At 37.2% G+C, this 24,094-nt stretch overlaps 1 protein-coding gene across 2 annotated transcripts in view; it reads left to right on the top strand.

The window, feature by feature from the left end:
• The first annotated feature begins 4,287 nt into the window (after positions 1–4,287).
• Positions 4,288–24,094, top strand: part of pawr (PRKC, apoptosis, WT1, regulator) — a 64,618-nt gene continuing 44,811 nt past the window's right edge. Inside the window, exon 1 of one of the 2 annotated variants that reach the window (XM_082168320.1) lies at positions 4,288–5,050. In XM_082168320.1, the coding sequence (XP_082024446.1) occupies positions 4,568–5,050 (483 nt within the window). In that variant the 5' untranslated portion in view covers positions 4,288–4,567. The remainder of the gene's footprint in view (positions 5,051–24,094) is intronic. The other variant, XM_082168319.1, reaches the window with a different exon arrangement.

Below are 24,094 nucleotides of genomic sequence, written 5' to 3'. Positions count from 1 at the left end.
TTACTAGTCTTGTGGTGAACAATCCGTGCAAGTTAAAACACAGAAAAAAATAGTTTGCCGTCGTAATCTTTAATCAAAGTCTGAAAAGTTACTTCCGGTCTGGAATGGCATCCCTTCTCTGATGACGTAGGTTTGACGGCTTGGTTTGGGAAACGCTTAACCACTCCCCTCAAACCGTTAGTCTGTAATGAGCGAGAGATGGAGAGGAGGAGCGCTAGAGTAAAACCCTGCCCTCTGTTCAATATTCCTTTTCACTGGGAAATACGTCACAGCACTGGAGAAAAGTCGTTTGCAACTTCCGGTTGACGCTGACTTTAAACATTCCTTTCATGTACAAGTTGATTGTACTTAAAAATGTAAGGCAGCAACTTATTTTTTACAGTGTAACATTTACATTCTGATGAAAAGAAATATGAAGTACACTGTAAAAAATGTGGCTGCGATTTAGTTATAACAACTTAAAATTTGTTGAGACAACTTAAATATCCAACTTAACTAAAGTTAACTAAACTTAATATTTTAAGTCAAGCATGAACACATACTTTTTAAAGTTGAAACAATGTTGGATTTTAAGTTGTGATAAATAATCGCAGCAATTTTTTTTTTTACAACTCGGAGGGTTTTCACCTTTTTTAATAGTGCGATGTGACAAATTATTATTTAAAAGTACAGATATTCCCTCAAAATCTATTTTTATTATTATAAAAAACTGTAAAAGAATCATAAAAATGCTGTTTCGAATTAATTGTATCATGCGACTCTGCAGGACAAGCAACATTTATTGTGTGATTGGTCAATGTCCAACAATATACACTGATGCAAATAATCTCATGCTTTGTTCATTTTTTCATATTAAAAAACGACATACAGTGGCCTCAACATGTATTTGGACACTATTAGGAGTATATAACAAAATATCAAACCAAGAATCATTTATTTTTTAACTTAAATGTCCAAAAAGAGCCACTGTACCTTTCTTTTTTTCTTCTTCTTCTTCTTTTTTTTTCTCCTTATAAGTATTAGGAACTGTAATACAACAGAGCTTAACTATATGAAGTCTTGTTTCCAGAATTGACCTCAATAATTCCATTAATGGCAGTTGTGGTTCCATTTACAACAAGGCAGAAATATATTAAAATGACCCTGAAGTAACAGCAGATTTCTGTAAGCGTATAACTTTTCATTGTTATATTAATCCTGTGTGATTTTCAGTTGAAATTGAAATGAACTCATGTCAGGGCACAGAACAATGTCTGTCATTCTGATGTTTAACAGACAGCAAAGTCATTATTTCTAGTCTAAAATAATGGAATAAATGGGTTAAAAGTATCACAAATATGGTACAATTGACAATGAACCAGTTCCAAATTTGTTCTCATTTCTCATTTTTTCTTTTCACTGCGGGATCCATTTAGGGATGAGCCAGTTGAAAGATCGTCACTGAAGGTGTGACTTCAATATCTCCTAAAAGAGCTCTTTCAGATAGACAGCACATTCTCGCCCGCAGTGAAGCAAACATATCAGACAGCTTTTTAAAAAAGACCTTGACTGATAAGAAAGCAAACTAAATTTAATTCTCAAAGTGGGAGTAACTCTCCACTTATCTGCTCCTTTACCAAATGCATTTTAGGTATGCCAAGTGGAACTTTCTTAAAAGGGAAGTTTGTGCCAAAGGAGTGAGTGACAGATGAGTGTTTGCGCTGCGAGTGATTTGAGTTTCCCCAAAGCACACAGAAACATTCTAAAAATGCATTAGCGGGACCTCAGCCTGTACATCACAGGATATTTATAGACCAGGCACCTTATTGTTTCCCCTACAGATTTCTCCCAATTATCTCTGTCAGTGTGCACAGAAAAGAAAGATCTTAAATGAAAAGCTATTTCCTATGGCTCTGTGGGCTTTAGGAGTAATTCAGCCATAAAATCTCTATGTAAACCTTCAGAGAACTAAAACATTCACCAGCTGTTTTAAAAGAATTCTTTGCAAATTCAAGGACAAAATTCCTTGGTTTTTACTCAGTGATGTTTAGATTGTATAAGATGTAAGGTATGAGTGTATAGTGACTCAGCACCGCTTACTCATCAAGCCATTTTCTGCAAAAATAAACAACGACTGACTTTTAGTCTTGAGTTCCCTTAAATATGGCCCGTGGAGAGTACCTAAATCCTGATGGAATGCATTTCTTTAGGAATCAAAAGGACTTTCCACAGTTGGGTCACAAAATAGAGTTTAGAATTTTTTTTAAATGTCTCTTACTATCAAATAAAGTAAAACAGTAATATTGTGAAATATTGTTACAATTTAAAATGTTTTCTATTTTAATATATTTTAAAATGTAATTTATTCCTGTGATGGCAAAGCTGAATTTCCAGCATCATTACTAGTCTTCAGTGTCACATGATCATTCAGAAATAATGCTGATTTGCTGCTCAAGAAACTATATATATATATATATATATATATATATATATATATATATATATATATATATATATATATATATATATAGCCTATATATTGTTATATGTATATATATATATATTGTTATATTGTTATATTGTTATATGTATATATATATATATTGTTATATTGTTATATGTATATATATATATATATTGTTATATATATACTGTATATTCTAGAATGATCATTTTTTTCAGGATTCTTTGATGAATAGAAAGTTCAACAGCATTTATTTGAAATAGAAATCTATTGTAACCATGTAAATGTCTTTACTGTCACTTTTGACCTGACCTCAAACTTTTGAACGCCATTGTATGGATGATGTAAATTTTTCCCTTTATGAACAGAGAATACAATAAGCTTCTCATACTCCCATGTTTCATGCAAATAAAGATGACAGGAACTTACTAGGGACATGATAAATAAACAAGACAATAGCTTACAAATGTTACACAACATGCCCCCCTCACAACATTACACAAGAACAAGGAATGGTTTTTGGTTTTATTTCTTTACTATCATAATGCATTCATTTTGAACAGCAGTATCCACTTAGTGGCAATGTTAGACAATCTCTGATGTATAAGTATGTGTCGAAAATTATGATATGTCAGTTTATAAACAATTTGATGATAGACAGGCTGTATGCAGAGATGATTATATGCACCTCAAGACATTGAGTTCCTTCATCTCTGAAAGTCTTCAGGTCACAAACACTCGAGCTCTGTAGAACAGTGACTCATGCTCTCTCGGGACCTGTGTGGAGAGAACAGGCCATTCTCATCAACCAGTGTGTCTCATCATTACACGCAGAACAACATCTGTCTTTCTGTCTTTAAAAGGAAAAAGGGGAAAAAAAGACCCCCCCCCCCCCCCCCCCCCCCAAATAACAATGTGCATTCAATGTGATATTAAAGGGAATAAAAACTTTTGCTAAATTACTTGTCATAGCACTACTAGGGTAAGTTGGCCCCCTATAGGGCAAGAAGCCCTGCAGGTAAAATTGTACAAAATGTATAAATTACTTTTGATATCATTCTTATATATATATTTTAAATGTCATTCATGTAAAAGACTAAATCAACTATTCTATTCAAAATTGTGTTTTGTCAATTTAGTGTTTTGCAGAATACCAGTAAAAGAGATTCATCTGAAAGGGAATTTTATTCTTTGACTTATATGCAGGCATAAGAATATTTGCATATTTAATTGTCCATATTTTAAATGACGATATATCATGACAACAACACTATGAAATCAAATTCAATTATTTTACTCTGTTTATTTTAATGTAAACCAAATGCGTGCCTGAAATGCATCTAATTCGGAATTATTGAACAATAAACCCATGAATGTCAAAAAGTATTAAATAAAAAATTCTGAGGGGGCCTTTTACTCCACAAATCAAAAAACAATAATGTCTCTACACATCCCTCATTAACAGATATTCAACATAATATAATCACTATTTTCCAGAGACACAGAATTATATAATTTAAACTGACTAAATTAAGCAAATGCTGATATTCAGATTAAAAGAGAAAAGTAAAAATAGCATAGCCATTCATCCAAAAGTGTCGACATTAGATTGTGTCCCGTCTATTGTCAAGAGAAAAAAATGAGGTGGGTTTATACTTCATCTTACCCTACTAGTATTTTTAATGAAGTAAATTAAAAATATGAAAATGAATGCTAAATGTCCCAATAGTAATGACAAGTCCCTATAATTTCCCTTCGGCTATTTCCGGGCATTTTCGTGACTGCTCGGAAACTCTTCGGGAGAGGGGCAGGACTCAGCGCTGGAGTGCGCGTGCTGTAACTAATCCAGTTCGTTCCAACGATCAGTCCACCTGAACTTCTGACGAATGTGCATGCGCGCGCAGGTGAGCTTTACCGGGTACTTTCTTAAGAGACAGCACTTACTTGACAGTTTTTGAATGTTTTAAAGTGAGTTCATCACAGTTTGGGTCAACTTTAAAAGTACACTTATTTTAAAACAATCTCTAAACACTTCTGAGGAATGTGGCGGATCTGAACAGCAATATTTGTATAGTGTGTTTACAAAGTGATTTGGGTCGCACGAGACATTCTCAAAAGGAAATCATGGCAACGGGAGGATTTAAATCTACCAGCGCAACGGACTTTCTGGAGGAATGGAAAGCAAAGCGCGAGAAGATGAGAGCAAAGATGCTTGGAGATATCGCCGCCGCCACCGGGAGAACTAACGTTACTGAGTTAAACAACAACGGCAGCTCGGTCAACTGCGTCTCCCCTCCGTCCTCCTATCCGGTGGCCCGGTCCTCCTCTTTATCCGCTTTGAAGCGGCCGGAGGACGAGGCAAAGTCACCCGAGCCCCAAGGGGGAAGTTTGAAGAAGACGCCGGAGAAAGTGAGCGCAGTCCCGCAGGCGGAGAGCTCGAGCCCCGCTGGTGTGGATGACAGCGATAAGGAGAGTCCCACACACAGCAAGAGCAAAGAGAAGAAGAGCTCAGGACCCAGCGCCAGAAAGGGCAAAGGACAGATCGAGAAAAGGAAGTTAAGAGAGAAGAGGAGATCAACAGGTGTTGTCAGCATACCGTCCACTGAGGTGAGTTCACTTTTAAAGTTAACCATTTCTTCCAGGTAGCAGCAGCAATATGGTATCAGAGGGTAGGCCTACTATAAGTAGCCTATGCTTCCAAAAAACACATGATAATGGCATGGTATTTCTACTGAGTTGGCTTTATTTCAACCACATTTATGTATAGACAGCATCTAAATTAAGTATTAAAAACATGATATTACCATGGCACCAATGTTATAAAACCATGTTGGAGTTACAACCATATAGACAGTATCCTGAATATGTTTTGTAACTAAAGTAGACAAGCAAGTTGCAACCACATTTATTCATGTAGCCAGCTTTTTAGCTGATTAAGTTTAAAAACATGGTATTACCATGGTATAATTTCTATAAAACCAGGGTACTGGTTACTTGGCCATGATACTTTGATGTATACCATGATACTGAAGGATTGGCATATTAATATGCCATGTATGTACTTTAAAGAATGCTATGGTGTTACTACCCTGCTAGTTTCAAAGAAACCCCATGAAATTATCAATGGCTGTGTCAAATAAACATATTAAGTGGTAAAAGTACCACCATACCGTGATATTTTTGTGTAAGTGATCTTTTGGCCCATATACTGAGTTGGAACCATATTTATAAATAGTATCCTAAATATGTTTTGTAACTAAATTAGAAAAGCATTTTATTGTACGAAAAAAAGGTAGCAATACCATCATACTTTTTTTGCAAGTGATCTGTTGGTTTATTTTTTTTAAGTTGGCATTTATTTATGTAGACATCATGTTAGACAGGTTTTGTAAATTAGCCTAAGTAAAAAAACAAAAACAATATTATTATCATGGACCCATGTCCATAAAACCATTGTAATGGTTACTTGTCCACGATACTGAAAGATTTACATAATGCTGTGCATTTACATGTACTTCAAAGAAAACCCTAGTATTACCATCATGCTAGTTTCCAAAAAACATGGTATTGCCTTTGGCACCATTTAAAAAACAAAACAAAACGTAATACAGGATACATTTCTGACTGTAAGTGAACTGTCACCCTATTTGGAACCATATTTACTAGGACAGTATCCATATGTTAAAGAAGACAAGTACAGTGTTTACCATGGTACCACTGTACAAAAATCCCTTACATCCGTTACTATGTGTTGCCATTATTTCAACTAGGCTACATTTGCTATGTAAAACTTATCCAAGCCATACCATGTGACTAGAAAACTTTGAGTTAACTACTTTACTTTTATCATCCTCCAAAAACATGGTAATACTATGACACCTCGTTTGTAAGTGATCTGTTGGTCCATCTGTCCAAAACTGGATTTTTTGCAACCACATTTCCTTATATAAACACAACTCTAGCCAAGTTAACTTAAGTAGAAAAAGCTGTAATCTAAAAGCCATCGTTAAATGTCGCTCCATCGCTTAGCTTGTCCGTCTGCCTTATGTAATGTATGTGAAATATCCGCTCAAAACATGTTCTCCTCTAAGCAACACTCACATAAATCAAGACTAGAAGCCAATGAGTCTGATTACTAACAGATTGAGATCATATTATACATATTTTCTCCATTTCATGATTCTGTGGGTTGCAGAGTAACATTCTACATCATGCAATGTAGGGAGAACATGGTACGACTGTTCCTCTAGTTTAAGACACTTCGTCATCTGATCAGTTCACCATAACAATTCCTCCAAAACATTCTGTCTCATAAGTTTCTCCCCTTTCAATCCATCACATTCCCACACATAAGCAAAGGGAGGCTTGTTAGCGCATTGTGCCATTGGTGTACATAGAGCTGCGAATGTCTGCATGCCACCCAGCTCCACTGCCCCACGGCGGATAGTTACTGTTGGAGGCTGACCAGTATGTCTGCTTTGGCTGAAGACATCCTGTCATTAGCCTCTTGCACTGTGCCAAGGTAAAGTAGTTTGGGAAGTGGGCACAGGCCAAGACTTAATGTTAGGGTGTATTTGAGAGATGAGTGTTTAAGTATACACACTCATGCACCATGGTCTTGCTGGGGTTGTTACTGCAAGAATGTGTGTGAAGCTGGGTAAATTATTTATCATTTTTACACTTTCTTTTTATTCTCTGGGGTAGAAGTGAGCATAAGCGAGGGAGCATGTCATGCAGTTTGAGCGCTTTATCTAGTGTGTAAGTGTGAAGGCAGTTAATGGCCATGACAAGCTGTCTAAACCCATTCAACCAGAGTCCCATCACCTGAAACTATTATTTATGCTTGGTATGGTGTCCAGCCATATGTCTCACACCTCTTGGACATATCAAGCATGTCCAGTGTCTGCTTAGTTTTGTGGAAATGCACTTGCGATTCTTCCCTGAACAGCTTTGAGAAAAGATATGCAGGATTTTCTGGAGGTTGTTTCCCTGTACTTCCTGCCGTGGCTTCAAATTGATAGGGCTCATTGTTCGACCGTGTGCGTTTAGCAGCTTGCTGTGAGTTATCAGACACTTGTGGAGCCTCCCAGCTTTCTCCCTGAAACCTAAACTTTGTTTCCCACTGTCATTGTTATGGGGGGCCGTTAACCCGTATAAAGGCTGCCTGGAACTCCGACTCCAAGTAATTCATGAGTAATTCATGAGCAATCCTTCGCAGAAACCTTGAAGCGGATTCAGCCGTGTATATCCAACCGTAACTTTAATCCATAACATGTTTGTTTAGTATTACAGATCTGAAAGTTCATATCATCAGCCAGAACATTTGATAAATGTTCTTTTGCTATGTGTGTTTTTTTGCTGGGGTAACTGAGAAGTTTGTTTTAATTTCAATGTGTTTGGGCCAGCGCAGCTCTAATAAACGCAAATGCTATTGTTTGACATCTGGCCGAGTCTCAAACTCCTCACGACCCGTTTGTAGATAAAAGCCTCCATGTCCGGTCTTCTTGGCGGTTTTCCATTTCAAATTCCAAATCCAGCATAAACAATGACAATCTCTTCTTTATGGGCCATGGAAACTCTTTATGCTGGATTTTGTGCAGGAGAGCTGGAAATGAACCTGGATTATATTGACCATCAGTGGGGGGATGATTTAATATTGTGTCCCAATTGAATGGAATTCACTCCTGAGAAATAAATATTTATGATTGTTTCTTGCTGAAGGAGTTGCTGGTGGCAATGAGTCGTTTTTCACCTCTGAGCACCTAAAGCTGGACTAGATATGGCAACGTTGAAAGAGATCATACCAAGTGTTTAAATTGTGAGGCCTTTGGGGAACTTGCTGTATCTGACATTTGAACAGGAAACCTGGACTAACTGGCAAATGTTTGGCTCTGGCAGCAGTCAAGTGGATGAAAAACAGTCCTTAACGTTCCTTATCTTCTGCTTCTAGTGATCCGTAGGGTCTGGTTAACCAAGCGAGGTTCTCGTACGAGCAAATCAAGACTAGATGAAATTGAAATACTTCTGTTAGAGCACAATTTTCTTTTACAACTTGTGGTTCTCTGTGTTTTAAACCTGCGGTTGTTGATCTACTTATTTGTTAGTGGTCGATGACCTGTTGTTAAATGTCAAAAGATTGGCACCTTGGTTAACTGTCGTTGTATAATGTCAAACATAACAATTTGGTTTAACAGCTTATATTTGCCTTTGTTGGCAATGGTCCACTGCCTGGAATGAGACATTGCCGCCTAAACAAGCATGGGGCGGCATGTTTTACTGTCACTAATTTTTCCAAACAAGGTCACATCAACACTACAAATACCTTTGAGATTCAGTCATGGGTAAGCAAGGTAAGCAACCAGTTATTAGCTTGGTCCTTCACTCTTTCTGCTTTTGTTTTTAGAACATTCCAGGCTATATACCAAGCATAGTGGAGTATTCCTGCTAATCCTTTCAACAAAGGAAATTCCTGCATTTTTTTTGTTACTGCTGATATTTGTGGTAGAGACTTCACTGCATTCCTGAGTCCTCCTCCAAGGGTGTAATGTACGGTGGCCCAGTAGTGCACAACACAACGAAACTTAAAAAGCAAACATAAGTTCACAACACAAAGAAAAGAATCCACAACGAAATTAATCCACAACACAACGGAAATGAGCCACAACACAAGGACAATGTACAATACAACGGAAATAAGCCACAACACTATGAAATAAAGCCAAAACACAAAGGAAACGCTCCCGACCACTAGAAGGCTCTTGGAGCGCGATAAAGTTAGTTTTCCATGCCACTGTTCTAGAGTCAGCAGTCTAAAAAATATATCAACACCACAATTAGTTTTAATACTACGTAACCATTGTATATCAACATAAAATATTACTTCAAAATCACCTATGTGAATTACAGCTGCATATATTTATACTTGAGAATGCTTTGACCCGCTTCCAAAGCGCATGATCCCTAAGGGAACTTCTGGCAATTCCACCAAGTGGTTAAAATGTATAATTTATTATAATATAATTTGATAAATAAAAATAAAAAGCATTTGGTGAATTGCAGAATTACATGAAGGTATTTGGCACAATTTCACCTGTAATAAGTCAGTCTGGTCACTAGGAACCTACCACAAGCTTTGGGACATAAAAAAAAAAAAAAAAAACCTTTAGGTGAATTAGAGTAGGCCTTAGGTTTGTTTTTTTGAAATAAAAAACGAATTGTGTACTGTGCATACAGGGAGCTATTGGCACAATTTCAACTGTAGTAAGCCAGTCTTGTTATTAGGAACTACAACCTTTGAAACATGATAAAAGAAGAAAAAGAAAAAAAAACTTTTATTATATTACAGAAATTTCCTAAATTTCCTAAAATTGTTTACTGTAAATACATGAAGGGAGGTATTGAAAAAAAGTCACCTGTAGTAAGTCAGTCTTAGCAATACAATCAAGCTTTTTTTTTTTTTTTGTCTGTTTTTGAATGTTAAAAGTAATTTTAATTAGTTTTAACAACTTTGAGGAATTGGCAGACGTTCCCTTATGGATGTGCTGTGGTAGTGACGCGTCAAAGCATTCTAGAGTATAAATATGCAGCTATAATGCACGTAGGTGATTTTGAATTGAATGTTTGCTTTTTATATTTCGTTGTGTTATGCACTACTGAGCCACTGTAGTAATGCCATTAAGAGCCCGTCCACACGGAGACGCGTTTCGCTGTATACGTATACATTTTTTATCGTATTGGCGTTTCGTCCACACGGATCCGGCGTTTTCGGAGACTGAAACCGCTATTTTTTGAAACCGGGTCCCAAGGTGGATAAATCTGAAAACGCCGCCCTTGCGTTTTCGTGTGTACGGCCAATCCGTACATTTTGTGAAACGATGATGTCATCACACCAAGTGTCAACTAGTCAGACACCGTTAAGTCACAGCAACTACATTTATGGTTTTTCATATTGTTCAACAAAGTTCTTGATTAAAAAAGAAAAGAAAAAAAGAAGCTACTGTGCCTAATATTATTGTTGTATACAGCCATAGTATACAGCGCGCAAGGTTTATGCGCATGCTTTAAGTCTTCTTCTCCGTTTTTAATCTATGTCTGTGGCAGAATTACAGCGTCACATACTGGTCTGGCATGTATACTACATCGTTTTGAGTCGGTTTCAGTGGTTTCGTGTGTACGCAGATATTTCTTGAGACGACGCTGTGTTTACGGAATTAATTTTTTGAACGGGAAAAAAAAATATCGGATAGGGAAAGCTCTGGCTTTGTGTGGATGTGGCCTAAGTGGGAATTATGAGAACTGGAAGGGAAAATTTGAAAATTTGAACATCACGATAAAACAAGGTAGGGTAGGGTCTCACTTTACACTCAGGGTCCTGCTACGAGCCATAGGCTCTGGGAAGATCCCTTAGATGTCAGCCCTTTAATGTACTGCTTAACAGTCAAAGGATGATGTACTACATCCATTTAACTGTCGGACCAAATCAGCACACATAATCGAAGAGCTGGAATGCGTTGAGACCAAGACTCCCTGTACTGGCCCTCTGAACGGTCACCAATCTCCTCAGATTACATTCTGCTCCGTCTTATTTAGCTGTCCGGTCTTTTCAAGCGTGACGCAGAGTCAGACGGACTCCCTTTCAGTTCAGAATTTATGCTCTTCCTTGTTTATGATGCATGACTGACATTGTCATTTTCCACAGTTATGAGCCACAATCAATTCAGTCGCATGTGGTAATGGTGCCAATAAGAGGACAGCGCCACCTTTTGCGTTTGGATTCATCTCTTAGAAACAGAACGGTCACGGTGTGTGCACATGAATTAGGTAGCCGGTTGATTGTGACAGTCGTGCGTTCATCACTCTTCCTCATTGGTGTAGATAGTGTGTATGTATGAACTCTATAAATAGCCCCTTCCACTTTGTGTGTTTAGATTTTGTCTTTTTGTTTGCTTGAGAAATATCTCAGAGATTTGTCAGCGTCACAGTGACGCATTACTCCAGACTGAGTCGTCACTTATTAACGTGCACCAGCCAACACATAGATAATGGACTAAATGACCCGACTCCCTCTGTGTGGCCCCACTCTTATCTAATATGTCTGTGTTCAAGATCGGTTGCTTCTTGGTTCAATATTTGAAGCCTTTGGTATCAGGACAGAGTTCAAAAGAGGAAATAGTTAGTTGTATAAACTCTACTGAGATAAGCCCCCCCCCCCTCCCATCAGGGACATTTTGTTGGTTGGTTGGTTGGTTGGTTTCTTCTTCTTCAGCGTTGAACTAGGAAATCCTGTCCACACTGAAGTGTGATTGGACTGAAGTACTGCTCTTCAAGTTTACTAATTATCTAATATGGATGAGAAGACACTAATTAATTAATTTAAATTATGTTGAAAATGTTCGTTCAAATCTTGTCATGTCGTGCATAATTGGGTTTTATATAGCAGTTAGCTATGCTTCAAGCTTCTAACAAAAAGTAGCCAAATAAATGAAAGGGGGCAAAACTTTCAGTTGATCGAAGAATCATAAAAAAAAAAAAAGTATCATGGTTTTCACACAAATGTCAAGCAGCTGTTTTCAACATTGATGATAAGTTTTTTTTGAGCCGCAAATCAGCATATTAGAATGATTTCAGAAGGATCTTGTGACACTGAAGACTTAATGATGCTGAAAATTCAAAATTCAATTTTTTTTATAAAATAAATGTAGCATTGATGGGCATAAGTGACATCTTTGAAAAACATAAAATAATCTTACCAAGCCCAAATTTTGGATGGTATACTGTGCTTTATATTTATTGTTAGAAAATATAAATATATAATGACAAAAAATTTAAATATAAATGTATTGGATAGTGCTGTCAAATTGATTAATCACCATTAATCACATCTAACATACAATTTTGTATACAATTTTATATATATATGTATATATACACACACACAAACACACACATATTATACAAACATACTTTTATCTAAGATGCGATTAATCATGATTAATCAATTTGACAGCTCTAGTATAGGGATCTCAGGTTGACAGAACTAATCTTTTTTTTTACAAAGATCAATTTACACTAAATACAACTAAATAGAACCATAATTGTTTAGTCTTTTTTTTTTTTTTTGAATGAAGCAATTCAAATCAATGAATTGAAGTTGGCAATGTTACATAGTACATGGAGAGTGTGTTTGATTACAATGCACATTTGACATGTCACACTACACCGCAATGCTTTGGAAAAAGATGTTTGTTTCTGGAAATAGCTGGACTATTTTGAAAACAGCTGAGCTAGGCTATACTGTCAGGCTACTGAAAAACTAGTTAGGTTAGTAGCGTAGCTACTTATACAGTGCTGGGGAGTAGACTAACTGAAAAAAACTTTCATTTTGTCATTCATATTCAACAGGGATCGCAAACACATTGGCCAGTAAGCAATGTGGAAAGTTTTATTTATGTATTTTACAAAAAAATGCAGAACCCTTGGAAAGAGGTGCCAGCGTGTTTTTAATGATATCGGCTCACATTTTGTCACACAATGATTATTTACACGACTGGCTGTTAGCTTTGATTGTGTGTGAGCAGAAACAATGATTATAAAACAGAGTGGATTTGGCCATTAGTTGTTTGTGAACATTCCTTTCAGCAGGGCGCTCGGTATGAGTCAATGGTAAAACCAGGCCACTCTGCGTGATTAGGCATTAGCCTGTCTACTTACATTCACCATTGCACAACAAGACAAACCTGCTCGCTTTTTGCTTTCTTTCTTTTTTACTTTCATCCTTTGATCCTTTCCCTCCATCTCTCAGCTCTCACTGTGTCTGTTTTCTCTTTATGTCATGTGGTGTAAAGCATGCTGATGGGTTGGTATTTCAAGATCTCAAATCAGTTTCACGATGCAAGATACTTGTTTATTATAGAAGCAAAAGGCACAAACACAGAAAACAATGTAAAGTGGAGTCATTATTAGATTATATTTCCTATCTTTTGATAAGTGCTTTTGGTATTCATGCAGTGTCCTTAAAGGCAAAAACGAACCATTATTGGTAAACTTTGGTATGCAACACGTCCCACACTGCTATGGAGAAAAATTATATTTCAAATGAGGATTGTTGAGGAATATGTGCTGTTTAGAGCGATTTGTGTGTGTTGTTACTACCAATATGTTTAAGCATCCTTTAATGATATGCATAACATATTTTTAATTATTGTTTTATTTCTTGCACAATGATAGTGCTGCACCCTAGAAACCACCCAAAACACTCAAGCAACTGCATAGCAACACGTTAAAATCTTCTTAAAACACCTTAGCAATTGCATATCAATTCATTGAGTTCCCAAAACACAGTGCACAGAGTTTTGCAAAGACATGCACCATTCCAAGATTCTTGTCAGTACCCAAGGCTCTCCAGTATGCTGTTTCATGCCACATCTCTATGGTTACACCTCAGACTTTGATCTCAAATAAAAGTTTGCATTGTTGCCAAGCTATGACACCTGAATGCTAGTGGGGCATTAAAATTAAACGTAACATTTATCCGTGTTCTTGTTTTGAGTCACATTACTGAGTAACAGCCTTGAATAATGTAGAAATGTGCAGAGCAATCAAGAAACATGACCTTTCATCAGTGTATGCATTCCTGAACTTGATTAAGGATTTAAGTTGATTTTCCTTCATTAAAGTCGCATTTGTGTCTTGACTCTGCTTGTTAACTGTTATGATATGTTTGAGCAAAGGCCTTAAAGAATGTGAATCATTTCAAAAGTCCACAACTTCTCCCATACCTCGTACCTCAATGTACCTCAAAGTCAAATAGAATCCCAGGGATCTGCTCAGAGGAGGAGTATCTATGGACACATCAAAAAACGAATAGCAGAGATGCTTTGGAATGTAACTGGCAAAACTCTGAACATCAAATAAAAACGTGCCACCGAAAGCCCATGGATTTATCTCTAACCAAAAATTGGGGGGGGAATGTTATTAAAGCCAAAATATCAAGTGGATTTTGAATAAAATGTAGCATCCTATTTATTGGTAACCACACAAACGTTACCCACGCCATTGTAAACATTCACCTCACTATCTATAGGGTCTGTCAGCTTGCTGATGATTCTGGATTTTCTATCAAATAAATGCTTTTTTTTTTTTCACTGTGGAAAATACACACGATATGCATCAAGTTGTTATATATATATATATTCATAAATATACATCACTGTAATGGCAAGAGAGCAATGAAGATGTTATGGGATAAACAAATAAAACTTGAAAGTCACTACAGCAATGGTTTTCTCCTCCAGAATGTTTAATGTTTATGGCCCGCCCAACTCGAAAAATCGGGTATCAAAGTGATATCAAAGTTTCGTAGTCATAAATACCAATGTCCAATTTCTGACTAAGGAATTATTGTACAAACTCATTTACCATAAGACATGAAGGCAGCATCAATGTTCTCTTAATGTCCTGCTCCTGGCCTTGGTTCTGCTTGCTTGGCTTTTTCTCAACTCACTCATGTGAATTGTTCTTCAGCTGGTGTGGGTATTTTTCTGTGCTTGTGGCATTCACCTTTATCAGACCTCACTGTGTGATTGGGCAACTGCTTGAATATGCCTTTCACCTTGACGCCCACAAGGTCTTGTTTTGTGGCCTTGTATGGGCCTTGCCTTTTAACCTCTAGACCACAGTTGACGTGAGAGGTTAGGGGGGTCAGATCCCTAGTCAACACCTGCTAATCTTCAGGCCTTCCAGAAGCGTGAGTCAGAGGAGGTTCCAAAGATAACAAACAGGAGCAGAGCCTTTCTTACCAACCATTAGTTTTCCTTTGCAGCAGGGGATGCGTTTAGGGTGATGTGGCAGCTTTACGTCATTGGCTGGAATATCAGTGATTACATTTATATTGCAGATTAAAAATGATGTTTTAGAAACGGCATGTTGTCAACCAAACAGCTGTGGGATCAGGTGCAGGAATGTTTATAATGTTCACACGCCCAGGGCTGAGCGCTGTTTATGGTCGTAATTGTGACAGGTAACTTCTTGCCTGCAGGATTGTGTTGACAGTGTGATGAAGTCCTTACCTAGGCAATGCATTATCAAAACTAAAATTTATTTGACGTTTGTGGTAGGCCTTCTCATGAAGTCCTCATGAAATCAGAAAGGCCCCATTTATATTTTTTTTTATACGTGTTCCTGTTCTCTTGTGCAATTCCATGGTTCTTGTTATTTCAAAGAAAAAGTTTGTCTTTATACATTTAAAAAAAAAAAAATCCAATTACATCTCCAATGTAGTACTCCATTGGTGTACATCACCAGTGGCTTTTAAATTTCAACCACTTGGTGCAGTCCTGCTATATAACGTCTCTTTTTCATGATCCAATTCATTTCCAATTCCCTACATCGTTACTTTATCTCTCTAAAATGTCATATTAAAGGGTTAGTTCACCCAAAAATGAAAATTGTCATTAATGACTCACCCTCATGTCGTTCCAAGCCCGTAAGACCTCCGTTCATCTTCGGAACACAGTTTAAGATATTTTAGATTTAGTCCGAGAGCTTTCTGTCCCTCCATTGAAAATGTATGTACGGTATACTGTCCATGTCCAGAAAGGTAATAAAGACATCATCAAAGTAGTCCATGTGACATCAGTGGGTTAGTTCGAATTTTTTGAATCATCGAAAATACATTTTGGTCCAAAAATAACAAAAACTACGACTTTATTCAGCATTGTATTCTCTTCCAGGTCTGTTGTCAATCCGCGTTCACGAGCGTGCGTCTCCCTCAGACTGTAAATGAAGCTCGGGCGCACCAGATAACACGTCAGTAGCGTCACTGCGGAGTCGTGAACATAATTTTCATTTTTGGGTGAACTAACCCTTTAAAGGTACACTGTGTAGGAATTTCTCCCATCTAGCGGTGAAATTGTATTTTGCATTCAAACTAATAGGCCTAGTGCTCTCTAGTGCCTCACTTTTTCAAATGCGTGTTGCAACTACGGTAGCCGTTATGTACCAATAAGCTATGACAACATGTCTTCCAATAGCACTTCATCGAGTTTAACTATACATGCTCTACTGTTATGCTGCCTATATAATGAATTACACAACCAAGCAATGAAAAAAAGCTTGTAATTTAGACCATAACATTGACTTACCTGTCGAGAAGAAAGCAGGCAACTTCAAAGTCTTTCTCCTTCATTAGCTCTTTCCACCTGGGAAAAGCTATCCCGATATTTACCCTCGTTTTTTGAATTCGCCGGTCACATTTCCTTTTAAATAAAATGTGTAGCTTTTTTGGCGACGAGGATTCCTTCTCCTGTGGCTCGGCATAAGTATGATCCTGCATTGTGAAGTACCGTGCAGTGCAGCCTTTCAAATTTGCCGGGGCAGTGACAAGCGCCTCTCACTCTCCTTGTCCGTTTCAGCTGGCTTCAGACACATAACGCTGGCTCTGAACGAAAACGTTTTTCAAAATGGCGGAATGACATGGAAGCCTCCTTGGACTTACCCTTCCATTGTAAATAAAGATAAGAAATTCTTCGCTTACGAGGATAAGTCAGATCATTGGCAGAGGTAATTTTACACCAATGAGGACATATTTATGAATGAAGACATTGATTTTAGCTAATAAAATACTTTAAAAAACTACACAGAAGTACAATGGGTTGTGAAGGCCTTATCAAGTTGACTCTAACGTGTTTCTTTCTAGACCCTCTTAAAAAATGCATACTCAACTGACTTGGGGCCTGGACAACATTCCATGGTAGTATTCACCATCAGTATGAATTCTACATGTTTGTAGAATTTGTGGCTAATTTGTGGGTTATTGTGTTATAATTTTTAGTGTCCTTTTATGACCTGTTGTGTCCTTTTATTTGAATGAACTATCATTGATTGGGATAACAGGGTCAGATATGTATGGAAGTAGAATAATGTCAAATGTTTTTTAAATAAAAAGCCTGTTGAATTGCACTACTTGAAAAAAAATAGGCATTGCATTAACCATGCTTGCATTTTAATGCATTGTATTTTTAGTGCTTACATTTTTATGGGCTGAAATTCAACATGGTTGAATATTTAAGCTGTGAATATTTCAATTAAAAACATTTCAAACACCTTTTCATTATTAAAAATTCAATAATCCATATTCACCTTTCATATTTCACTTCCAAAATATTCAAACTGTTTAAAAATACAACCAATAATATTCAACAGGCAATTTTCGGTCCATTTTATTTCGCTTTGCAAATTCGCTTCCGCAAATTCAGTGGTTCAAATTCGACAGTAAATTCAACATTGACGTCCAGGAACTGCAGGAAAAGCAGTAGATTGCCGAGCATACTCTCCATCTGCTGTTAGTCGACCTCACCATCAGATGGTGCAAAAGCGCTTGTTGTTGACGAAGACATTTATCCATAAAATGAAAATGATTATCTGTGTCAGTATATGCGGAAAAGATGATAAACACACAAAAGCTGTGTTTATGTTTCATTCAATAACTTCATTGTTACTTTCCCTGTGTATTCTACATGTCATCAGCTTTCTCTACCATGAACAGGATTATAATCGGTTTCCCTCAATACCTCATACTCAAGGATTTCCCTTCCGTTGATACAGTGATATGAAAGACCAATCTTGCACCTTATTTGGGAAGTAGGCTATTATATAGGCTACAGGCAAGAAGATGGACTCAGAATATGAACTTAACGCGCAAAGTTTCATGCTGAGCGTTTCGTGATATACTGGCATAAAATCAACACATACATATATATATAGTATGCATACGTGTATTGCATTAGCTTAAACTGTCACAGCACTTGCATATTGTCCTCCTATTGTTAGTTTAACTGTAAATCACTTTGGATAAAAGCTTCTGCTAAATGACTAAATGTAAAAATTGGCTTGACATTGGACATTCGCACATTTAGGGACCGTCTCTAAAGTTGCATACAACATTGGCATACACGTTTCTAACTTCAATAGCAAACTTAAATTTATTTGAATAAATATCAAAAATCCAAAGGGTGCGCACTATGCCTGACACTAAATGAACACTTTACAGTTGGTTTTATGACTGTAAGTCGTTCTATTCAAATGCTATCGGAGTTAGAAACGTGTATACCAAAGTCGTATACACTTTAGAGACGGTCCCTAAATGTGCGAATGTCCAACATCAAGCCATCTGTATGCCAATCTATCACTGGGAAACGCTCAGCATTAAGCTTTGCGCGTTATTCTGAGTCCATCTGCTTGCCTGCGAGTTTGGTCTTTTACATCACTGTAGTCCATTAAGCTACGTTAAGCGTTGTATATGTCCAGCAGGGGAATCCTTAAGTATTGAGGGAAACCCTAATAGCCTGCATGCAGCACATCGCCACAATATAAAGTTAAGGCAACTAAACAACCAAGAGAAATATATGTCAACCTAAAAAATTTAACATTGGATCTGTATATCCGCATCGGGGAATAACATGATAATCTCGTTCACGGTAGAGAAAGATGCATGTAGGCTACACAGGTAAAGTAACCGTGAAGACACTGAATTTAACATAATACAGCCGTCATAATAATCACAAATACACTTACATTGCTGTAAATGAGTTTTATGAATGAATGACTTGTTCTAACTGTTGCTGGTCTTCAACACGCGCTTTTGCACCATCTGCTGGTGAGGTAGACTAACAGCAGATGGAGAGTATGCTCGGCAATCTACTGCTTTTCCTGCAGTTCCTGGACGTCAATGTTGAATTTACTGTTGAATTTGAACCACTGAATTTGTGGAAGTGAATTTGCAAAGCGAAATAAAATGGACCGAAAATTGGCTGTTGAATATTATTGGTTGTATTTTTAAACAGTTTGAATATTTTGGAAGTGAAATATGAAAGGTGAATATGGATTATTGAATTTTTAATAATGAAAAGGTGTTTGAAATGTTTTTAATTGAAATATTCACAGCTTAAATATTCAACCATGTTGAATTTCAGCCCATAAAAATGTAAGCACTAAAAATACAATGCATTAAAATGCAAGCATGGTTAATGCAATGCCTATTTTTTTTCCAAGTAGTGCAATTCAACAGGCTTTTTATTTCAAAAACATTTGACATTATTCTACTTCCATAGATATGCAGTGAGTGATCTACATTTGATTGTCATGTTGCTCTGATGATTGACAGGTTTGATATTCCAGATTGTTGTTGTTACCCAGAGAGAGAGTTTTGTATCCTGCTTGGTAATTAACAATAAGATTAAAGTTTGGAAATTCCCCTTTTCCTCAGAACTCCAACAGTGAAAGAACTCCAACCTCCCTTTAAACTTTAAGTCTATTGATCTTTGCCTGATATTTCCATCTTGGACAATAGGCCTTCAGTGGTTTTGAATTTCCAGCTTTTCTTCTTTTTTTTTTCTTCTTTTTTTTTAAGTAGCTTATTTATTTTTTTGTCAAGTATTCTGTGAGCTGGCCCTAGCTGTCCTTTCTGTAGTGAAAGTCAGGCTCTAACTGATCCATAACCATCACACAACCCTGGATATTCATCTTGAATTTTCATTATGTCCGTATTGATCCTGAAGGCTTTCTTTTGCATTCTTCTTTCAGCTTTTCATTTTTCTCCCCATCCTCCTCTCCTCAACCTCTCTTTGTTGACTCTGCTGTTGGAGTTTGGACTTGTTTAACCTTCAGACAAACTGTTTATTCTTGTCTGCTTATCCTAATTGTAGTCTTTCAAATTCTCTGTCACCGTTCTTGTTTCACCCCCAATGAGAAACAAACATGCCTACATTTGGTTATCTGTAGACCAGTTAGTTTGTCATTGCTGCTCAAAGTCGGCTTGAAATGGAAACCTGCCTCTATTCAGTCAACAACGACTGGATTGAACCAAGTCTCCACCACACTACATTATTTTTTTATTTTTTGATAATCTGTTTCACTTGGATGTGCTTCCATTGCATTGTGCCTTTAAAAATATAACACCTTTTCCATAACCTAGTGATCATCCTACGAAGAAGAATGCATGTTTCACTTTGACAAGCTCAGTGAAAAAATAAATGTAAGTTCAATACTGAAAGTGTCAATGAACAAAACTGTAGTAATTGAAAGTAAATTTAACCGTTTTGTTCATTGTAATATTTGTGTGTGCTATTTAGTTTTATACTTATAATACTTCCTATTTAGCTTAGCAACATGCTAAAGTCAGACTCTATTGAAATCAATTTTGAGCCACTTCTGTGTCACTCTTATGTAGTGTTGCAAAATGGTCAATTACAAGTTTCATGATAGTTAGGTTAGTACCTTTGAAGGCATCTGCCTATGTAAGCAGTAGGCAATTCACTATGTTTTGGAACAGTAAAACTGTCTAGTAAACACAGACTGGCTATGTGGTTTATGTCCAAATGAGAGAGGAGAACAGAGAATGAGAGACCCAGACATTTATCCCCTCAACTGGGAAAGAGCCAATGACAACTAAAGCACCAGACTTCAGGGTATGCGACAGACAACAGCAATATTACATTCACTCTCGCTATTTACTTTTGTCAGATGCTAGCCAGATGACCTTATATACTTCCTCTAATGAAGTTACTGTCTTTAGTTTATCTGCTAATGGAAAAATTTGATGTTTTATTACTGGAGAGATGACTTGGGCCTATTTACATTACCAGTCTCTGTTTATTATGATAGCAATGGCTAATGTCATAACAGAGATTTGCTAATACCTTTGTTTTAACTTTCTTCTAGCTATTGCCAACAATCTGACTGGAAAATAATTATGCGCCTTGCGTGTGATTCATTCATAATTATGTTTTGACTGTTTTCTGTCATCTTTTTTAAGGTTTGGTAAGCACAAAGAAGTTGTTGGCCAATGATAGCCTGGGAGTATGTGCTTAACTAGGATACAAATGTGAGCACGTTAATGTAACCAGTGGGCGTTAATTACTCACTGCAACCAAAGGAAGACCAGCTGCATTTTTGCTAGACACGCAGAATCCCGTCCATGAGACCACAGTTAGGCTTCACCTCAGGTATGCCCCTCTAAGCGTTACCATGCCGACGAGGAGTTGCATTGCGCACATTGCCGTGGAGGTGCTCGGTCTTCACCTCTCCCAGCGCTCTGATTGGATGGGGTTGCTAATACCCAGACACGATTTGAAGGTGACTCATGCTTCTGTGTCTGTTAATGTTGGAACACAATGGGCTCCATACACAGAGGCCCTCGGTGGGGAGGGCCAAGCATGCTCCAACGGTCCCAGCCCAAACCGCTGATTAACACTGGCCTGAATCTGAGAAAGCACGTGGAATGCTCTTTGGCTTGCCTGGTATGCAGGTGTATTGTCCGACTTTTTTTTTCCTCTGTCCGTTGATGCTAGCTCTACTGACAGACGTGGAGAGGTTCTACATTATCCTCGTTTTGAATCTCTAAAATGAGAGCACTGAGTGTAGCACAACCTGTTCGCCACATGCTAGATTTTTTTCGAGGAAAAACACTTTTACAGAGTCCTCTATTCACGCATGGCGCATCATCCTACAGCAGGTTTTACTAGTTGACCAGAGGACTTTAACCCCTGTCTGCTGTAATACTTAGTAGAAACTTGAAGAGTACAAGTGTGCTTTTCTAAATTGCTTCTGATGTGAGGACAGAATAGACAGAATATACTGTTTACGTGCAATTTAAAAGTCTTATTTCAACTGTACCAAAACACATAATCAGACTGAAATTGCCCATTTCTTGGACTAACATATGTAGATAGTACGACTGTCGCTCAGTTTCAGCCTGCAATAAACACTAGAGGTCTGCACGGTATGGATGATTAAAGGCCCTGATATACTTCAAGCGAAATCGAAGAACGAACTGATATGATGTCATTTCGAACAAAATCAGGTCAAAACAAAGTTATTTTGTGTTCGTTTCAGAAGTTCAAAACTTCTGAACTTCAAAACTTATATTGCTGCTCAAATATTTAGAACAACTTTTTACCCTAAAGAAAAAAACGAAAAAGAACTTTGTTGTGAGTACATCGGTGCCTTTAGTCCCATCCTCTCTTGCTACCGTCTGCTCCTGTAAAAACTTTTATGTATTTTTTGTCCTGCTCTCACCTGAAAATTGCACATCTTGTCTCGCTTCCATCTATAAAAGCATGCACAGATTAATGCAGATTTTCAGTCTCTCTCCCATAAGTCTATGTCTTGCTTTGAAACTATAGGCTATTTTTTCCAATCCCTCCACACACACACACACACACACACACACACACACACACACACACACACACACACACACACACACACACACACACACACACACACACACACACACACACACACACACACACACACACACACACACACACACACACACACACACACACACGATGCTTCAGACTTCACCTTGTTGCATTTGTCGCAGCAGGCAAAAGGAAGGTTGTTGTTTCCACCTACAATTGTAAAACATTGAGAATATCCAATCCAATCCTTTATTTTTGATTGTTCCAGATGAATAACATTGTCTACACTGGACGTGAGCAGTGTGACATGACGGAAACGAACAGAGCCCATTGTAATCAGTGTGATACTGTCTACACTAGAAGTGGTGCAGTGCAACTCTGACAGTAAACTAATGCACTGTTCTATTTCTGACGTACTTCACATGCTTGTGCTTACTCTGACAACAGAAATTTTGGCAGTTTTGTTTTGACACATTCAGTGTAGACCGCCTCAAGCTGTTGTGGCATGATGTGACATGATTAATACAAATATAAATTACATAAAAATATTTTTTTTTAGTAACTTTTATGTTGAGATATTTATATTTTACAGAAGTAAAATATAATTTCTTTCTCCCAATCCCCATGCACACACCAGTATTTTTCCTCCGCAACCACACTTCGTACTCTGTGTCAGGAGTGACTTCTGACATAAATCAGACTTACAGTTGGCCTCTGCATTGTTCACTAGGGGTGTAACAATGTATTGTTATATCGATACACCTGAATATAAAAATGTGACGATATTAATTAATTGCGAATCGATATAGAGTTACTTTTATCCAAGACTCAGCTTACTGTGTTTAGAAGGTATAGTTCACCCAAACGTTTTATTTTTGTCATTTTCTCACCGTCATTTACAGCCTATAAGATTTTTGTTCGTCCTCTCTATTTAAATATATGATGATTCAATATTCAATCATTATTTTAAATATATGTAGTCAGTGACAGATTGTAAGCATACGTCTAACATAATTCTGTATCTTCAGTTTAAGAATCTTGAATATTTCTATTCTGGACTGGTGTCACCATTGCCCTGTGTTTCCCCCTTATGTAGCTTTTAATCAACAGTACATTTTGTAAACCTTTTACCATATGTCTTAAAAGTAATAATAATAATAAAAAACATATATCTTGCCTTAAAAGTATAGTAGTATCGTATAGAGTTTAGTATTGTGTATTGTAGCAAATTGTGACATGAGTGTATCGTTAGTGTTACACTACTATTGTTCAGCTGAAGAAGTTGTGTAATGTGCATTTGATGTTCAAATATCCCATTGTTCATTGTAATGTATACTAGCATGGTAACATACACACGATTAGTTGTCAACAAATTATAAAAATACTTGGTACTGTTGTTTTCCGGAGTGTTTATTGTTCATTTGACAGAACATTGAAAGGTTGTCTCACT

Source organism: Leuciscus leuciscus (assembly GCF_965113295.1).
Source record: "Leuciscus leuciscus genome assembly, chromosome: 4".
Lineage (NCBI taxonomy): Eukaryota > Metazoa > Chordata > Actinopteri > Cypriniformes > Leuciscidae > Leuciscus > Leuciscus leuciscus.
The sequence above is the reverse complement of the archived record's forward strand: the minus strand, read 5'-3'. Positions and strand labels throughout refer to the sequence as shown.